Source organism: Barbus barbus (assembly GCF_936440315.1).
Source record: "Barbus barbus genome assembly, chromosome: 48".
In the NCBI taxonomy this organism is placed as follows: domain Eukaryota; kingdom Metazoa; phylum Chordata; class Actinopteri; order Cypriniformes; family Cyprinidae; genus Barbus; species Barbus barbus.
Genome location: NC_136726.1, coordinates 3,602,564 through 3,619,505, shown reverse-complemented (window position 1 = coordinate 3,619,505; position 16,942 = coordinate 3,602,564). Strand labels below are relative to the sequence as shown.

General features: G+C 37.2%; 1 protein-coding gene across 1 annotated transcript; it reads left to right on the top strand.

The window, feature by feature from the left end:
* Positions 1-4,123: 4,123 nt before the first annotated feature.
* Positions 4,124-9,316, top strand: LOC306866578 (sal-like protein 1; the record flags this gene model as incomplete). Its single annotated transcript, XM_079411837.1, has 3 exons — positions 4,124-4,166; positions 5,497-8,804; positions 8,927-9,316. The coding sequence occupies 3 exons, from the start codon at positions 4,124-4,126 to the stop codon at positions 9,314-9,316; spliced, it is 3,741 nt and encodes a 1,246-aa protein (XP_079267963.1).
* Between the last annotated feature and the right edge of the window lie 7,626 nt (positions 9,317-16,942).

Below are 16,942 nucleotides of genomic sequence, written 5' to 3'. Positions count from 1 at the left end.
ACACATACAAACTCATGCAGAAAACTAGGAAGAGAGAGATGCAAAATAAAACATAAATCCACAAATAATCTGCCAGTGAATATATATTTGATTGAGCAGCAGTATATTATAATGATTTCTGAAGGATCATGTGACACTGAAGACTGAAGTAATGATGCTGAAAATGCAATATCTTCACATAGAAAACAGCTATTTCAAGCAGTAATAATATTTCACAACATTGATGTTTTTTACTGTATTTTTCATCAAATAAAGACGGCCTTCCTGAGCAGAAGAGACTTTCAAAAACATCAACAATTGTACTGATCCCAAACTTTAAAACAGTAATATGTGCCTTAAAATGTTGTTGCGTGTAAACACCTCATTCAGAATATTGTATCAAGTATATAATTTCCAAACAAAGGAGTTTGGAGTGAGTAAGAGACACGAACATAAATCAGTATATAGACAATAAATGCATCATTAGATTCTCTTGACCTATTGCAATTTAGCTTTTACCAGCAAAAAATGAGAGCAAAATGAGAGTTAGAATAAAAAAAAAGAAATTGAGTTAGAGTGTAGAATGTCTTACAATGATGAAAACACGAATGATGTGCAAGATGAGCATGTCCAGTCAGAAGAAGTTGCAGTAGGAATACTGTAATAATCATGAAGCATAAAGATTGTTTTCACAATAACAGTTCAACCAGAAAACGGAGAATGGTGTGTGAAAACGGCCGTGGCTTTGAGGAAAGCAAAATATTCCCGAGCAGGAAGTCCAGGCGGATAATTATGCTCGTATAGTGTGAAAATATTGGTGTCAGACAGTGCTGGCATGCTGTGTTTGTTTTTTTAGGAAGTGAAGGTGTCATTTGTCCATATCAAGTCTGTTGCTAAGGACCCTAGGCCACGGATAATAGCGCTCCCGCACAGCCCTTCATATCTAATGACTGTAAAACATGACTCATATGAGCGCAGTATGAGCACCTGGTGTGCTCCTGTTCACACAAAACCAACATGACATATGTATTTATGTATTTGTGTGTTGCACGAAAGAACCATGAATCAAAAGATCAGGTGGACAGTAATAGTCATGTTCACGCACCATCAAAGAGCAGAGGAAAATTCCTCACATATAAGGTAACCGGCTTCGGTCAACACTTCATTGTGCACAGCAACACAAGAAGAAGCGACAGGTAAAAATAACTTGTTTACATCACACTGGCATTTAATAAAATCATGTTTTTTGAAAGCAGACAACCATGCAAAACATATCATTAGACCCTCCGAGGCAGCGTGGCTCATCGTCTATTAATGCATTTGGTTATAATGGCTTGTACTGGATGCTGTGCTAACACACAGTCAACTTTTAAGGGTTCTGTGTGAGTGTGTGTGTGTGTGTGTGGTTTTAGAGATGAATGAGTTAATCAAAAGTGGGCTGAAAATAATGAATGTGTGTTTGTGTTGCCAACTGAAGTCACTACATGCTAAAAATAATGTAAGTTTGTAATGCAAGCAGGCTAAGCAGCACTGAATTATGAATTATATAATTTCCCTTGTTCTTTTGTTATTTTGCTTCCATTTTATTTTTACTTTTTTTAACAGAAAAGGCTATTTCCATCTAACGCCCTTTATTTGTAAACAGAACTGAAACCTGAAGTGAATTTAAATAAAGCACATAGCATAATTAAGCTTAAAAAAATACATGGATGGTTTATTATTAGGCTGTTATTCTTATTCTGATATCTATTTAACCCTTGTGCGACCTTATGGACATTTTTGTCAATTTTAGTTTTGTTTTTTTGATAATTTGGCCTGTGTTAGTTAATGCTAACTGCATAAATTTTGACACATGTGTGTATTTTTTTTATTCCTTCCTCATTTCCTTTAATAAAACTATTTTACACTTGGTACAAAAAATTGTTCCTCTCAGGACCTTTTGGATGAAAATGTCCCCATTGAAACCCATTAAAACTGCTATTATTAATCGCAGTGCTGTTTAACTGTAAAATTATGCACTTTTTGTTAATAGGCTTTCATTCTGTTGGCAAGGCTTTAAAAATTAATTTTTTACTATTTTTTTTACCAGATGGTGCCATTTTTTTCAGGTTTGGTCTATAAAGCATATACTCACTTTATTCCTGTTTTCTGCTTCTGCATATTAAAGAGCCAATTGGAAAATAATGCAGCTATAATTGTGTGGGTGTGTTGGTATGGATGTCAGAGTGTGCTTTGTATGTGTGTCATAAGAAAAATTGTGTGTGTGTGTGTGTATATGTGTGTTCTTGTAAAATTTGAGAGAGAGAAGCTGGACTGTAAATCACGAATCCAAGCACTGTGTGCACCAGCGGAGCTTTGCTGGCATCTAATGGGGAAAATGTGGTACTGCGCCCAAACAAAATCTTACTGAAAGCTCATTTTTGGAGATATCAACCTCAAACTGGGAACACAACTTGTTTAGATTTATGGCTTTGATTTTCTAGCAGGTTTAGAGTTCAATATGCTTCATAAATATATATTTTATATAAAATATTGTTCATAAATCATTTTCATAAACTTAAACCTGTATAACTTTTTTTTGTTTCACTTTTTAAACTTTTTTTACTTCAACAATAATCTGCCATGGGTCTTCTTTAATATGAGACCAAACTTAAGTCTGTGCTCAGCTTCTGATTTGTATGACCGTTTTTTGACATTTCTGTCCACTATGGACCTAAGTGTAACTTTTTTTTTATTGATGCAGGTTAAGTTTTAGTCTTGCTGGACTAGTTAAAATGTAAGTTGTCATTATTTACTCACCTTGTTATTCAAACCGTATGACGTTCTTCAGATCTTCTGCGATTTGTTCTGTCAAAGACTGCTTTGCAGTTATAACGAACGGGGAGCTTTGTGTGAGGGAAAGACACAAACGTTAATTGTTATTCACTAAAAGAATCGATTCTGTTGATTCGGTTAACACTCACTGACTCATTGGTCGGTTCGCAGTGGTTAATGGCTCACTGGAGGGAAGAATAGGCCTGTCAATGAATAATAACGACCTGAATTTCCTTCTACCTCTCACACAAAGTTGTTGAACATCTTCAGAAGACATATCATATAGTGCATGGGTCTTTATTTGTAATGTTGCATCCTCTTGGACGCTTGAAGCTTCCCTCTAAATTAATGAATTGCTTGGAAAACATGTTCAGATCTAGGGAATTTGGATGACATGAGAGTGAGTAATTGATGACTGGTTTATGGTTAGGCCTTTTATTACATGCTGTAATTAGACCGATAAAAACTTTGACAAACAGTTTACAGTTTAATTTGATATTTCAAACAAGAGACAGATTTTTCTGGAAATGTAGAATTTCTTAACTGTTCCCACTCTATATAAACACACTTTATATAGGTAGCACACTTTATAATAAATTCCATGACGGTCATAATTTCATTATTCATTAAGCAATGCTCAATGATTAACAGATGATTAGTTAATATACATTTTTGGCATTAAAGTTTGATGCTGTATATATAAAGGTTCATTAGCTATTTATATGTTTAGCATGATGATGTTTTGTAAATGACTTATTAAGTGTTACTAGGTTACATCACTGTGGTTTTGTGTTGCTGCTGGTGAAACAATAATCCTTCACATTAGCAGCCACTGATTCATGCTCTCATACACGCTTTAATGAGCACCTATCTGAAACTCACTGACCAATAGGATCGCTGATGGGCGTGGCCGTGAACCGCGTTGGCCAATAGGAATATCGGAGGGCGGGGCTGAAGTCTCTCAACGCTGTCAAAGAATTTCCTCATGGATTTGCGGTCTTGGAGTTTGTCATGTTTTGAGTTGTGGGAGTGTGTGTAATTTGGATATTGTGAGCGACAGTGCGGTGATGTATGAACGGCTTTCGCTTATTTTACTTATTTAGTTCTTCTTTGCTGACATCACTGCGATTAGCACATTCCTGTGTGATCATCGCAACTTCATTTCTGCCAACATTTTATTTCTCAGTTATGATGAATACGTGAAGGGTCCGGCGGTAGGTTCACCCTGACCGGGGCTCATTGACAAGGATGCTTTTGGTCGGACACTGATTCACTTTGATGTAAGGACACTTGTGGATTCTTCAGGGAGAAAAACAGGCTATATTCCAGCATGTCCCGGAGGAAACAGGCTAAGCCACAGTGTGTTCTCATCGGTAAGTTTTCTATCACTTTCTGAACTATGCTGAGGGAGTTTGATCAAAACGGGCAAAGTTTGAAAAAAGTACGGAATGTGTGCAACATTTCTATCCACGGATTTTAATACAACTACAACTATTTCCTCTGTATGTGTGTGTGTTTATATATATATATATATATATATATATATATATATATATATATATGTATATATATATATATATATATATACATATGTATGTAGGCTTATGTATGTATATATATGTATATATATATTTATATAAGTATATGTTCTGAGAGTTGCATTCAAAAAGCGTCATTGTTACAACAACTTAATCCACAACTCCCTAATGCCAAATTATGACATGCAAGTTGTAACACTAGTATAGAAAAGTTTAACAGTGGGAGAAGCCAATCAAATTACTGTATATTGTTTGCATTGTAATAGCTTTAATATACTGTTATATATATATATATACCTCTAAACGTAGGCCTACTAGTCAATATGGTGTGTCCCACATTTTAAACACAGTTGTGTTATTGCATGAATTTCACCATAATACAAAAAAATTACATTCCATAAAAACTGGAAGTAACATACTACATACTATATCATTTTACCTACATGGTGGGACAAGCAAGTTACACATTTTTTCCTTTTTTTTTTTTTTACAAAAATGTTGCTTCTCTCTATCATTTAACTCTATTACCAAAATGTTTAGAGGTGTTCAAACAATCTCTTATTTTTCTTGAATTAATGGGAAATAAAAGTGTTTCAAAATCTATAAACTAACATTTTGTCACAATCTAGCTAGTCCCTACTATTTGGGGCTAGTTTAATCTGCAACCCTGTTGCCCATTAATATTTATATAAAAAAATCCATTGTTGTAAAGTGAATAGAAAATCAGATGTTATTATTGTACCCTATTAATAGATAGTTCCTGTTGTTAAACTTTACATTATCTGCTTTATAATGGGGGGGAAAAAGTTGTGTCATTTAAATCTAAAGCAAAATTTGTCAATCAATCCACATATCTATTAAGGATATCCTAGATATGCACTTGAAACAAAACTGTTCTTTTTACATAATTTGAGATCATTATGAAAATGCCATAAAGTTATTGTAAAACGTAAACAGATTTTGCTAAATCAATAATCATACAATGTTATACTTGGAAGTCATTTTTTAATAAGAATTTTATTTTCCCACTATGTCATGATGAATTGTGTTATATCTGAGATGCATGCTACTGTGTTGTCTTTTGCTAAGCTTTAAGTTTACATTGTGTTGCTATCTAATATGACCTTATATAAAAATGTATATATTTTTTCTTCTTGAAATTCAGATCATACAACGGAGAATGAACCCACTCCAAACTGCAATGTCCATATCTGTGAACAATGCTGTGCTCAATTTTCCAGTATAATAGACCTATACCAACACCAGAGAGACTGTTCAAAAGATCAATTAGTTCTAATAGTAAGTGAAAACGAAAGCCTAGATGCTCCACCTTCTGGCCTCACAATTAATTCACCATTCTTCAACACTGAGGAGAATTTGGATGGAGTGACAAGTAATGACCATAAAGATGAACTTTGTGAATTTTCTAATGAAGGAACATCAGTGGAAGCTGACGAATCCACATTCGAACACAAATTTGAAAATCGCAGTCATGACATTGGCAAAAAGTCTCATTTATATCACAATAATGAACACAGTGATTATGCTGATGGCTTTAGCTCAGCATTCTCAACTGTACTACCTCAAGAGAATACCTTACTTGAGTTATGTAAATTATCAGCCATTAATAGCAATGTCTTCATTGAGAACCTAGAAAACACCAAAGTTGCTGTTGCTCAGTTTTCACACGAAACAAGTTTAAATCCAAAGACAAGTTGCAGAAATACTAGCGACAGCAAAATGGCGGCCTCTGGTTTGATTGAGCAGCTGTTAACACTGCAGGAACAGCAGGTGCAGCAGTTAAAACTAATTGAACAAATTCGACGCCAAATAATGCCATTAGCAACCCAAAATTCTGATACACCTGTGGCCACAAATGCCTACAATGGTCTGTCTCAAACCAGTTCACTGATAAAACTTAGCTCACACCTCTCTGAACAACTCACAGCAGCTGCTGGGCTAGTAGAAAACCTAGCTGCTAATGTTAAACCGTCTAAACATGTTATTTCACAAAACACCCAAGATGACTTAAGGGGTGATAAAGGAAACTTCCAAATGAGTGATGAAAACAGAGGCCACCCATCAAAGATTGGTAGTGATCTGTGTAGTAATCAGTCTTTGAATGGTAACACAGTAAGCGATACAGTTGATGGCACAGCTCATTTAAAAAATCCTGCACAATCTCCTGCTTCAATTACAGATGGGATTATAAACAAACTCCAATTGCCCCATAAACCAAACAGCTTTAATATGTCTGCAAACTCCTTGCCTCGTATTGGGACAATTGTGGAGGACCTGAATGCTTTGACTGCCCTAGCCCAACATAGCGAAGCCAAACCCATCAATGTTAGTGTATGTGAACACAAGACACCATCTGAAGATTGTATATTCAAGCACAAATGCAGGTTCTGTGCCAAAGTGTTTGGAAGTGATAGTGCTTTGCAAATACACCTGCGTTCTCACACTGGAGAGCGACCCTACAAATGTAACATATGTGGAAATCGGTTTTCCACCCGTGGGAATCTCAAAGTCCATTTCCAACGTCACAAGGAGAGGTATCCTAACATACTAATGAATCCTTATCCGGTTCCAGAGCATTTAGATAATGTCCCAACCAACACAGGTATTCCATATGGCATGACTCTGCCTCCCGAGAAGCCTACTCTCAACTGGTTGGACAGTAAACCTTTAGTGGGTAACTCACTTGGCTTTAGGCTGCCATCATCTTTGCCAAGTCTTCTACCCATCATTAAAAAAGAGGAGGAAGGGGTATCAATAACTAAACATCATAGTCCTGTTGTCAGTGAGGTGTGTGAGAGAAGTAATGGACATCAAGAGGGATTTGGTCATAGCCCTCCTCTAATTTCAAATGAGAAATTTCAAGAGGTCACACAACCCTTACTAAGCTCCTCAGGGGAGGGTTCAAGAGACATCATTGCTATTAATACCTCAGTCAATACAACCTTAATATCAGAGCTAAAATCGGAGCAGCGTGAAACCAAATTTCTTTTTGGAAGTCTTATAAATCCTCCTGGAGCATCTGAGACTTCAAAGCTGGAGCAGTTAGTGGAGAACATTGCCAAGAAGTCTACTGACCCCAATGAGTGTGCAATCTGCCACCGAGTTCTTAGCTGTCAAAGTGCCCTTAAAATGCATTACCGCACCCATACCGGAGAAAGGCCATTCAAATGCAGAGTGTGTGGACGGGCGTTTACAACCAAGGGCAATCTCAAGACACACTACAGCATTCATCGTTCCATGACACCTCTTAGAATACAGCATTCATGCCCCATCTGTCAAGAAAAGTTTACAAATGCAATGGTTCTACAGCAGCATATCCACATGCATATGGGTGGTCACATTCCTAATGTTCCACTGCATGATAGCTGTGCAGAACCCATGGATCAGGATGCTGACTCTGTAGATGGTAGGACCTTGGAAGAGGATACCTTGTCCAGTGAGAACATGGATATTATGGAAGGTGCATTCGATTCAAAATACCCAGCCTCTTTACCGGACAGTCTGTGTTCTTCACCTGCTTCTTCTGAGTTTGCCATAGCAACTGGGTCAGAGAGTCAGATTGCAGGTTTGAATGTGGAAAACTTGTCAAACGTTGATAAGTTGACTTTGGGGAATGGATCGGTGGATGGAGACTGCTCAACCCTGAGATCATCTTCACTGGATAGTGACCATGAGAGTGTAGGGAGAAGGATTTCGGCAATCACTGAGACGACAACCTCCTGGAATCCATCCTCCCCCAATGGCTCTGCTTCTGAAAGGCAAGGATGCACTACAACTGACATAAATCTGAAATCTGCTGAATCAAAAATCTTAAGTCTACAGCCAAATTTTACAGTGCCTAGATTACTTGATGCAACATCTGGAGATACACCAAAAGATAGCTTGACCATTATTTTTCCATTTAATGAGCGGGGATCCCTAAAAAGCAATGTTTGTGATATCTGCAACAAGACATTTGCCTGTCAAAGTGCTCTGGATATTCATTATCGAAGTCACACCAAAGAGCGACCATTTATGTGCACTTCGTGCAACAGAGGGTTCTCAACCAAAGGTAACCTTAAACAGCACATGCTTACCCATCAGATGCGAGAGTTACCCTCACAGTTGTTTCAGCCAGCAAATCAGATCCTGATTTTTCCACCAAACCAGTTTCTACCCTCCATGGAACCAATTATTCCCTCAAAAAGGACTGACCACAATGGGCTCATCAAAAAAGATCCTAAAGATTCACACACAGGTATAGTTAGCTCAACAGCTTCCACATTGTCTGCACTTTCTACACCAACATTAACACCACTTCGGCGAACAGCTAAACAGCACTTCTGCCACGCTTGTGGGAAGACCTTCTCTTCTTCAAGTGCACTGCAAATTCATGAAAGAACCCACACTGGTGAGAAACCTTTCGCCTGCAACATATGTGGACGTGCATTTACCACCAAAGGAAATTTGAAGGTACACCAGTTAAAAGTTGTTAAAGATGTTCAGTCACTTATTTTGTATAGATTGCGTTGTAGCGTTCCAGATGTTCCATAACCAATTACTTGCTTGCATTTTGCATCTTGTTTTCTATCTAGGTTCATATGGGAACTCACATGTGGAGCAGTTCTCAAGCCAGACGAGGTCGCAGACTTTCTGTTGATGGTCCATTCCTTAGATCCAATTCCGAGCAATTTCAGGACTCTTCCCCAAAAGATGTTGTGGGTAAAGTGCGTAACGGAGATTCCTTAGGCCTCTGGAGCCAATATACCTCTCTCACTAGTGGTTTGGGTGCAAGGACAAATGTAATACCTGTTATTCAAAATGGTGTCATGCCTCACCTGTCGATTTCTGCCGAGCAACTGGAAAATATAGAAAAATTGCAACTCAACAGAGCTTTACCTTGGCTCGAGAGATTGAGCGAAAATGGTGCAACTTTTCATTTCCGGCAATTGGTAGAAGACAATAAAACAACAGTGATGAATTGAATTTCATCTTTCAGGGTGCAAACCCATACATTCAAATGTGATGCAATTTTATATGCGTGTTGTTTCTTTAAGATTTTTGTACAAGTGCACCCTATGTAGTGACATTAATATAAATTCTGCTGTGGGTTAATGTTCCCTAGTTAGAACAGATCTTCACAACTGAAGTGGTGTTGATTGTATTTTATAAATTAATTTGATGCTTTTTGTTGTTTTGCTGAGGAACATTCTAAGTATTGTTAATATGCAGCTATCATCTTTTATTTTACAATTAAGTTATGTTTTTTTTTAATAACTGAAGGTATTCATCCAGTACATTTGCTAAACTCTTTATAGGATTTGTGATGAGGTACGTTTGTATTATTTAATGGATAAATGAGTCCCTATTTCTTATCAAAAACTACTTATCAGTCAGTGTTTCACATTAATATATTTTTGTGTTTGAATTACGTGTTCTTTTATACGTACAGTATTTAGATTGTAAATGTAAACACTAAACCATGCTAAAATATTTATTTTTATTTTTTAACCATTTAAAAAAACACTGTAAATTAATATTGTTACATTGGAGGAACTCTTATGTATGACGTTATTTTATGTTGTGGCATCATGTCTTGTATGTTATGGCAACTGCATAAGTTCTCAAAGCCATTTTCCATTTCAACTGTCTATGCATTTGGCTTATACAAAGCATGAATCATTTAATTTCCCGTTTGATTAAAAGGAGTGTGCTTTGCGTTTGTAATTTTACTTAAAGTCGTACCATATGAGTGTGTATACCTTCAAACACCCGTCTCCTCTTTCAGTGATTTACCTTTAACAAAGAAATGATTCTTTCCCTATTTCCACACAAGCAGAATTCATGCCCTTTCTCTACTGATAAAAATCTAGGTCACCTTGTCCTCCTGCATTTACATTTCAATAAACTTACCAATAACAACACATTGTGTTAATACGCAATGATCTTTGCCAATGGAAGATGATACTTCTACAACCAAATAGAATAATAGAGGCCATTCATTGAGCAGGTACGACTCATCAGCTCTACCTCACGTCTGTAAACCACACGGACAGATGGTCAGCAATGCTTTATCGTTTGTTGTCTGGACTATGGAAGTCTGTTTAATAGGTGATAAAATGCGCTATTAGCAAATTGTGAATGTTGTGGTTATTATTACTGAGATCATTGTTCATATGGCTAATGTGCTATGATATGGCAACTTTTATAATTGTAGTTGCCATAGCTGCCGATCAGAGGTAGCTGATTCCTATTGAGTCTTGTTCTCTCCAAAGATTTCTAATAATTTATATAATTGTAACAAGAAACTAAATAGCGCATATAAACGTGTGGTTCATTGTGTGCAGAGCTGTTCGACTGGTCTCTCCTAGCAAGTTCTATTCCTCCATAGTGACACATCCTGTATAACCAAAAACATCATTGAGATCCGTTGACTAATATGTCCACTGAATGTCCACAATAATACAACAGACCAAATCCCTCGGTGAATAAGATCTGCCCTCTTAACTGTCAAAGTCTATTAGACACTCTTCCCAGCGCAGAAACCAGCTGACGGGAACCCAACACCATCCCGCCTGCCACCATTAGCATTATAAAATGAGCAATCAGCTAGAATGAAGCTCAAGGGAGTCCAGAGCTCTCCAGATACATATCTGATTCAAACAGATGGGAGGCATTGGAGGTGTAAGCAGGCGGATAAAGACCTGACGGGTGACTAGGGTTCAACTGATGTTTTACATCCCCAGATCTCCCAGATACATAGATGCTGCCAAAATGGTGGCTTGACTTCTTCCTAAAATGAAAATGACAATATGGAATTATTTCACATTACGTGAACCGTTACTTGACTAAACATTTCATATCATCAGCAAGTAGAAACTCACAAAACCTGTCATCTGCATGCATTTCCAGGTCATATTTTAAAACGATATCAAAAGAGAGTATAAGGCATTATTGGTTGCAAGAAAATAGGACCTTTTTTCTGTGGTGTGTTACTTCAAGGAAAATGCAAATTACTATAAGTAAAGTCATTCTCATATAATGCAAAATAATAATCTTTTAAGTAATATGTATTTATACATGACAGTAGTATTTGTTGTACTGCCTTTATTCTGTATAACAATAATGAAAATCAAAAGAAAGAAAATATTTTAAGAATTACGAAAAAAATATATAATTAATAATATGCTTAAGTAGACAATTTAGGGTTAAATGTGATTTGAAAATGTTACAAAAAATCTTGTAATGGTTATGTTTTCCTTATGCAAAATTTAATTTCTTTTCATGTTGAAATGAAGTGCAGCATGTACGAAATATAAGTAGCACCACTCATTTACATTTATTTTATATTTTAATATTTTTTTACTTAACATGTCAAAGGGAATGCATTGTGTTTTGACAGCAATATTACAAGAATTTTAGACAGACATTAGATTAAGTAAAAAAAATAATAAACAACACCATTCTTATGTAATTGAATCCTGTTGTATTAGAACTTATTTAGCTGAATTAGGTTGCAAAATATGTGTAACCCTTTCTCATGTTTTAAAGGAAGGACAGTGACATGAAAAACAGAGAATGACACAAGAGCCGTCGAACTGTCCACAGGCCGCACAGCTTTTTCTAAGAACTCATCACAGAGGAACAAAACCGTGCTTTTCCAATCATCACATATTTCTGTTCAAAACTGCTGACATCAGCCTCTGTTTACAATGCAAAGAAAGAATTTCCTGTGTAAGCATTTTGCCTGTGATCATCACACTTTTGTTGGCCTGACAATGGAAATATTCAATAACAGAGCAACGGCCAAATCTCCAGCAGGGCTTAAACGTATCCAGCCCAAACCCGACTATTGATAACACTGTGATTATGGCATTGTGTGAGACATCCGTATGGCTCAGATCATATCTGATCATAAATGCTGTGTGGACTCTTTGATGACCATGGGATCAGGCAGCGCTGCTGTATAACAGAATAACATGCACAGGGCAGCTGAGTTTGCTATTTTTTGATTGTCACACACAGAGGGGACTGTATCCCAAAAATGGTGGTACTATAGTAGAGTAGCTCCCTTTGATTTATATTAATTGTCATTTAGCTCTTTTCAAAAACTCTTATTTAATTTTCATAATATTATTTTATATTAATGACATTTAGCTGGAGTGAATTATTCAGTGGTTAGAGTGCTTTTTTTATTACTTTATGCAGTTTTATATTTCCCAGTTCAGCTTTAGTCTTTAAAAACGTTGGGCACTGTATTTTAAGATCCAGTTCTCACTATTAACAAACCATGAACTACACCTTTTACTTTAATAATCTTCTAATTCACTACTTATTAATAGTCAGCCAGGTCGTTGTTAAGTTTAAGTATTGGGGATTATGGATGTAGAATATGGTCAGCAGAATATGTGCTATATTATACTAATAAACAGCCAAAATATTAATAATATGCATGCTTATAAGCAACTTAAGAGTGAGAATTGATCCATATACTAAAAACTGTGGCCAAAACTTTTAGGGTCAAATATGAAAGTTTAATATTAACTGCAGTAGACTTTTACTTAGTGATCATGAGTGACCTTTGCAATTCTTGGCAGCACAATGTTGAGTGGTTGCTGAGTTGTTCTTGTTGATCTCTTGGACGTTGAATGTCTCTAAATGCTGCAATACTCTACTGAACTTTTAGAATCAAAACACTAGATTTTAAAACACTTGCCTATTTTGTAAAGCATTACATGTGAAAAATTGGGCATCATACACTAAAGCAGGATCACACTCTACCAGATTTCTAAACAACTCACACAGAAACATGTGCATTGTTGCTAGAAGACGTATGACAAATGAAAACGATGTGTTCTAAAAATCAAACATGTCTGATATCTTCTGACTCAATGTAATCAAAGTCTGAAGCTAAACATCATCTGAGACAATCATACACTGTGCGATTTTCAGCCTTAAAGGAATTACTTCACCGTACAATAAAAAGGTATTCACCCTCAGGCTCACCTCTCGAACAGATTTGGAGAAATGTGTCATTCCATCACTTGTTCACCAATGGATGCTCTGCAGTGAATGGGTGCCGTCAGAATGAGAGTCCAAACAGTTGATAAAAACATCACAATAATTCACAAGTAATCCACACCATTCCAGTCCATCAGTTAATATCTTGTGAAGTAAAAAGCTGTTTGTTTGTCAGAAACAAATTTATCGTTAAAGGGATAGTTCACCCAAAAATGAAAATGTGATGTTTATCTGCTTTCCCCAAGGGCATCCAAGATACAGGTGACGTTGTTTCTTCAGTAGAACACAAACAAAGATTTTTAACTCAAACCGTTGCAGTCTGTCAGTCACATAATGGCAGTCAATGGGACCCACGGCTTTGAGAGAGAAAAAACATACAGACAAAACCAAATTAAACCCTGCGGCTCGTGACGATACAGTTGGGCAAAAAAGTATTTAGTCAGCCACCAATTGTGCAAGTTCTCCCACTTAAAAAGATGAGAGAGGCCTGTAATTTTCATCATAGGTACACTTCAACTATGAGAGACAGAATGGGGGGAAAGAATCCAGGAAATCACATTGTCTGATTATGGTGGAAAATAAGTATTTGGTCAATAACAAAAGTTAATCTCAATACTTTGCTATATACCCTTTGTTGGCAATGACAGAGGTCAAATGTTTTCTGGAAGTCTTCACAAGGTTTTCACACACTGTTGCTGGTATTTTGGCCCATTCCTCCATGCAGATCTCCTCTAGAACAGTGATGTTTTGGGACTTTCAACTCCCTCCAAAGATTTTCTATGGGGTTGAGATCTGGAGACTGGCTAGGCCACTCCAGGACCTTGAAATGCTTCTTACGAAGCCACTCCTTCGTTGCCCTGGCGGTGTGTTTGGGATCATTGTCATGCTGAAAGACCCAGCCACGTTTCATCTTCAGTGCCCTTGCTGATGGAAGGAGGTTTTCACTCAAAATCTCACGATACATGGCCCCATTCATTCTTTCCTTTACACGGATCAGTCGTCCTGGTCCCTTTGCAGAAAAACAGCCCCAAAGCATGATGTTTCCACCCCCATGCTTCACAGTAGGTATGGTGCTCTTTGGATGCAACTCAGCATTCTTTCTCCTCCAAACACGACGAGTTGAGTTTTTACCAAACAGTTCTATTTTGGTTTCATCTGACCATATGCCATTCTCCCAATCCTCTTCTGGATCATCCAAATGCTCTCTAGCAAACTTCAGACGGGCCGGACATGTACTGGCTTAAGCAGGATTGGAGTCCCTGGCGGCATAGTGTGTTACTGATGGTAGCCTTTGTTACTTTGGTCCCAGCTCTCTGCAGGTCATTCACTGGGTCCTCCCGTGTGGTTCTGGGATTTTTGCTCACCGTTCTTGTGATCATTTTGACTCCACGGGGTGAGATCTTGCGTGGAGCCCCAGACTGAGGGAGATTATGTCTTCCATTTTCTAATAATTGCTCCCACAGTTGATTTCTTCACACCAAGCTGCTTGCCTATTGCAGATTCAGTCTTCCCAGCCTGGTGCAGGTCTACAATTTTGTTTCTGGTGTCCTTCGACAGCTCTTTGGTCTTGGCCATAGTGGAGTTTGGAGTGTGACTGTTTGAGGTTGTGGACAGGTGTCTTTTATACTGATAACGAGTTCAAACAGGTGCCATTAATACAGGTAACGAGTGGAGGACAGAGGAGCCTCTTAAAGAAGAAGTTACAGGTCTGTGAGAGCCAGAAATCTTGCTTGTTTGTAGGTGACCAAATACTTATTTTACCGAGGAATTTAATTCATTAAAAATCCTACAATGTGATTTCCTGACAATGATTCTTTCCCCCCATTCTGTCTCTCATAGTTGAAGTGTACCTATGATGAAAATTACAGGCCTCTCTCATCTTTTTAAGTGGGAGAACTTGCACAATTGGTGGCTGACTAAATACTTTTTTGCCCAACTGTACATTGAGGTCTAAAGACATGAAACGATCGGTCTGTGCAAGAATCTGAACTGCATTTATATTGTTTTTTACCTCTGATCCACCGCATTGTCCAACTGTCCTGAGCGCGTTCACAACATCCGGCGCGTGACACGTCTTCTTCTTCTTCTTGCTTTACAGCAGATTGCAGACTTATAAGTGCATTACCACCACCTATCTCTCAAATGGACCATTGACATTCCTAATTCAGATTGTAGATAGAGTGTCCTTTCGAGAGATAGGGTTTAATTTGGTTTTGTCTGTGTATGTTTTTTTTTTTTCTCTCTCAAATCTGTGTGCCATTGACTGCCATTATATGACTGACAAACTGCAACGGTTTGATTTAAAAAATCTTTGTTTGTGTTCTACTGAAGAAACAAAGTCACCTATGCCCTTGGGGTAAGCAGATAAACATCACATTTTCATTTCTGGGTGAACTGTCCGGTTTTCATTGTTTTCACAAGTGAAAAAGTCATCTCATCTGAATCAGGAGAGAAATATGCACAGATCAAGCACCGTTTATAAACCATAAAACAGTCCAAAACACTTTTAAACAAATGTATGAGTGGATTTTGTTGTGAGAGGACAACAGTGGATGGACTTTTTCACTGGAGGAAGCATATTATGGATTATGGACTTGACCAAAAGTTTAAAATTTAAATGTCTTGATGGATTTGTTTCTTACAAACACTCAGCTTTTGGCTTGACAAGACATTAACTGATGGACTGGAGTTACTTTTGCTATTTTTAAAGGTTGTTACCCCAACTCTATATTATGATGAGATCTTATTCACATCTGTGCTACAAATGTTTAATCTAGGAAATATAAAAAGTATAAGAAGGATTAATATGCTTATGATTGTGAAATATGATTTTATTTATGAAAACTGAATTGATTTATTAATACATCAGATAAATTAGGACATTTTGCCATGAATTGTATCTCAGATTAAACTCAAAATATGACGTTAAAGAGATAGTCCACCTAAAAATGGACATCGGTGTCTGTACAATGTAATTCAATGGGGTCCAAAACAGTTTTGGACAGTTTTCAAATTATCTTCTTTATTGGAACTGCCATTGTGCAATTAATTAATTAACTTCGATATTTCATGGTCTAAATATGTTTTCATTCTCCAGCTCCTTCGAGATCTATGATGTGTGTTTATAGCTGTGTGTTAAAGAGCAGTGAACTGAATAAAACAGTGCTTATCTGACTAATCTCTGCGACTACGACAGCTATGGAGAGCAGCTCTCCTTGACACTGAATCAAACCCCAGAAATGTATGCAGAAATATAGGCAAATGTGCTGTTTTCCATAGGCAGCAGTCATTTGTAAATGCCAGTGCATCTGTGGCCTAATAAAGTGTGATATGAGCGGCGTTGCGATGCAGAGAGAGTGGATGTATTGCAGTGATGAATGGCCTCATGCCTCTTTGTGTCTGTATTCCTGTAATAGCTGCCCTCGTCCAAGAGTCGTTGCTAAGAGGTCATTTAGGTGCTCTCATAGCTGGACGGATTCAGCGCAGCTTTGCTATTTGGTTTGTCAAGTTTGTCAAAGGTTTGTTATTTAATTATATTTGATGTTATAAATATTGGTATGCAGAATGAAACTTTGGACCAATGACATTTT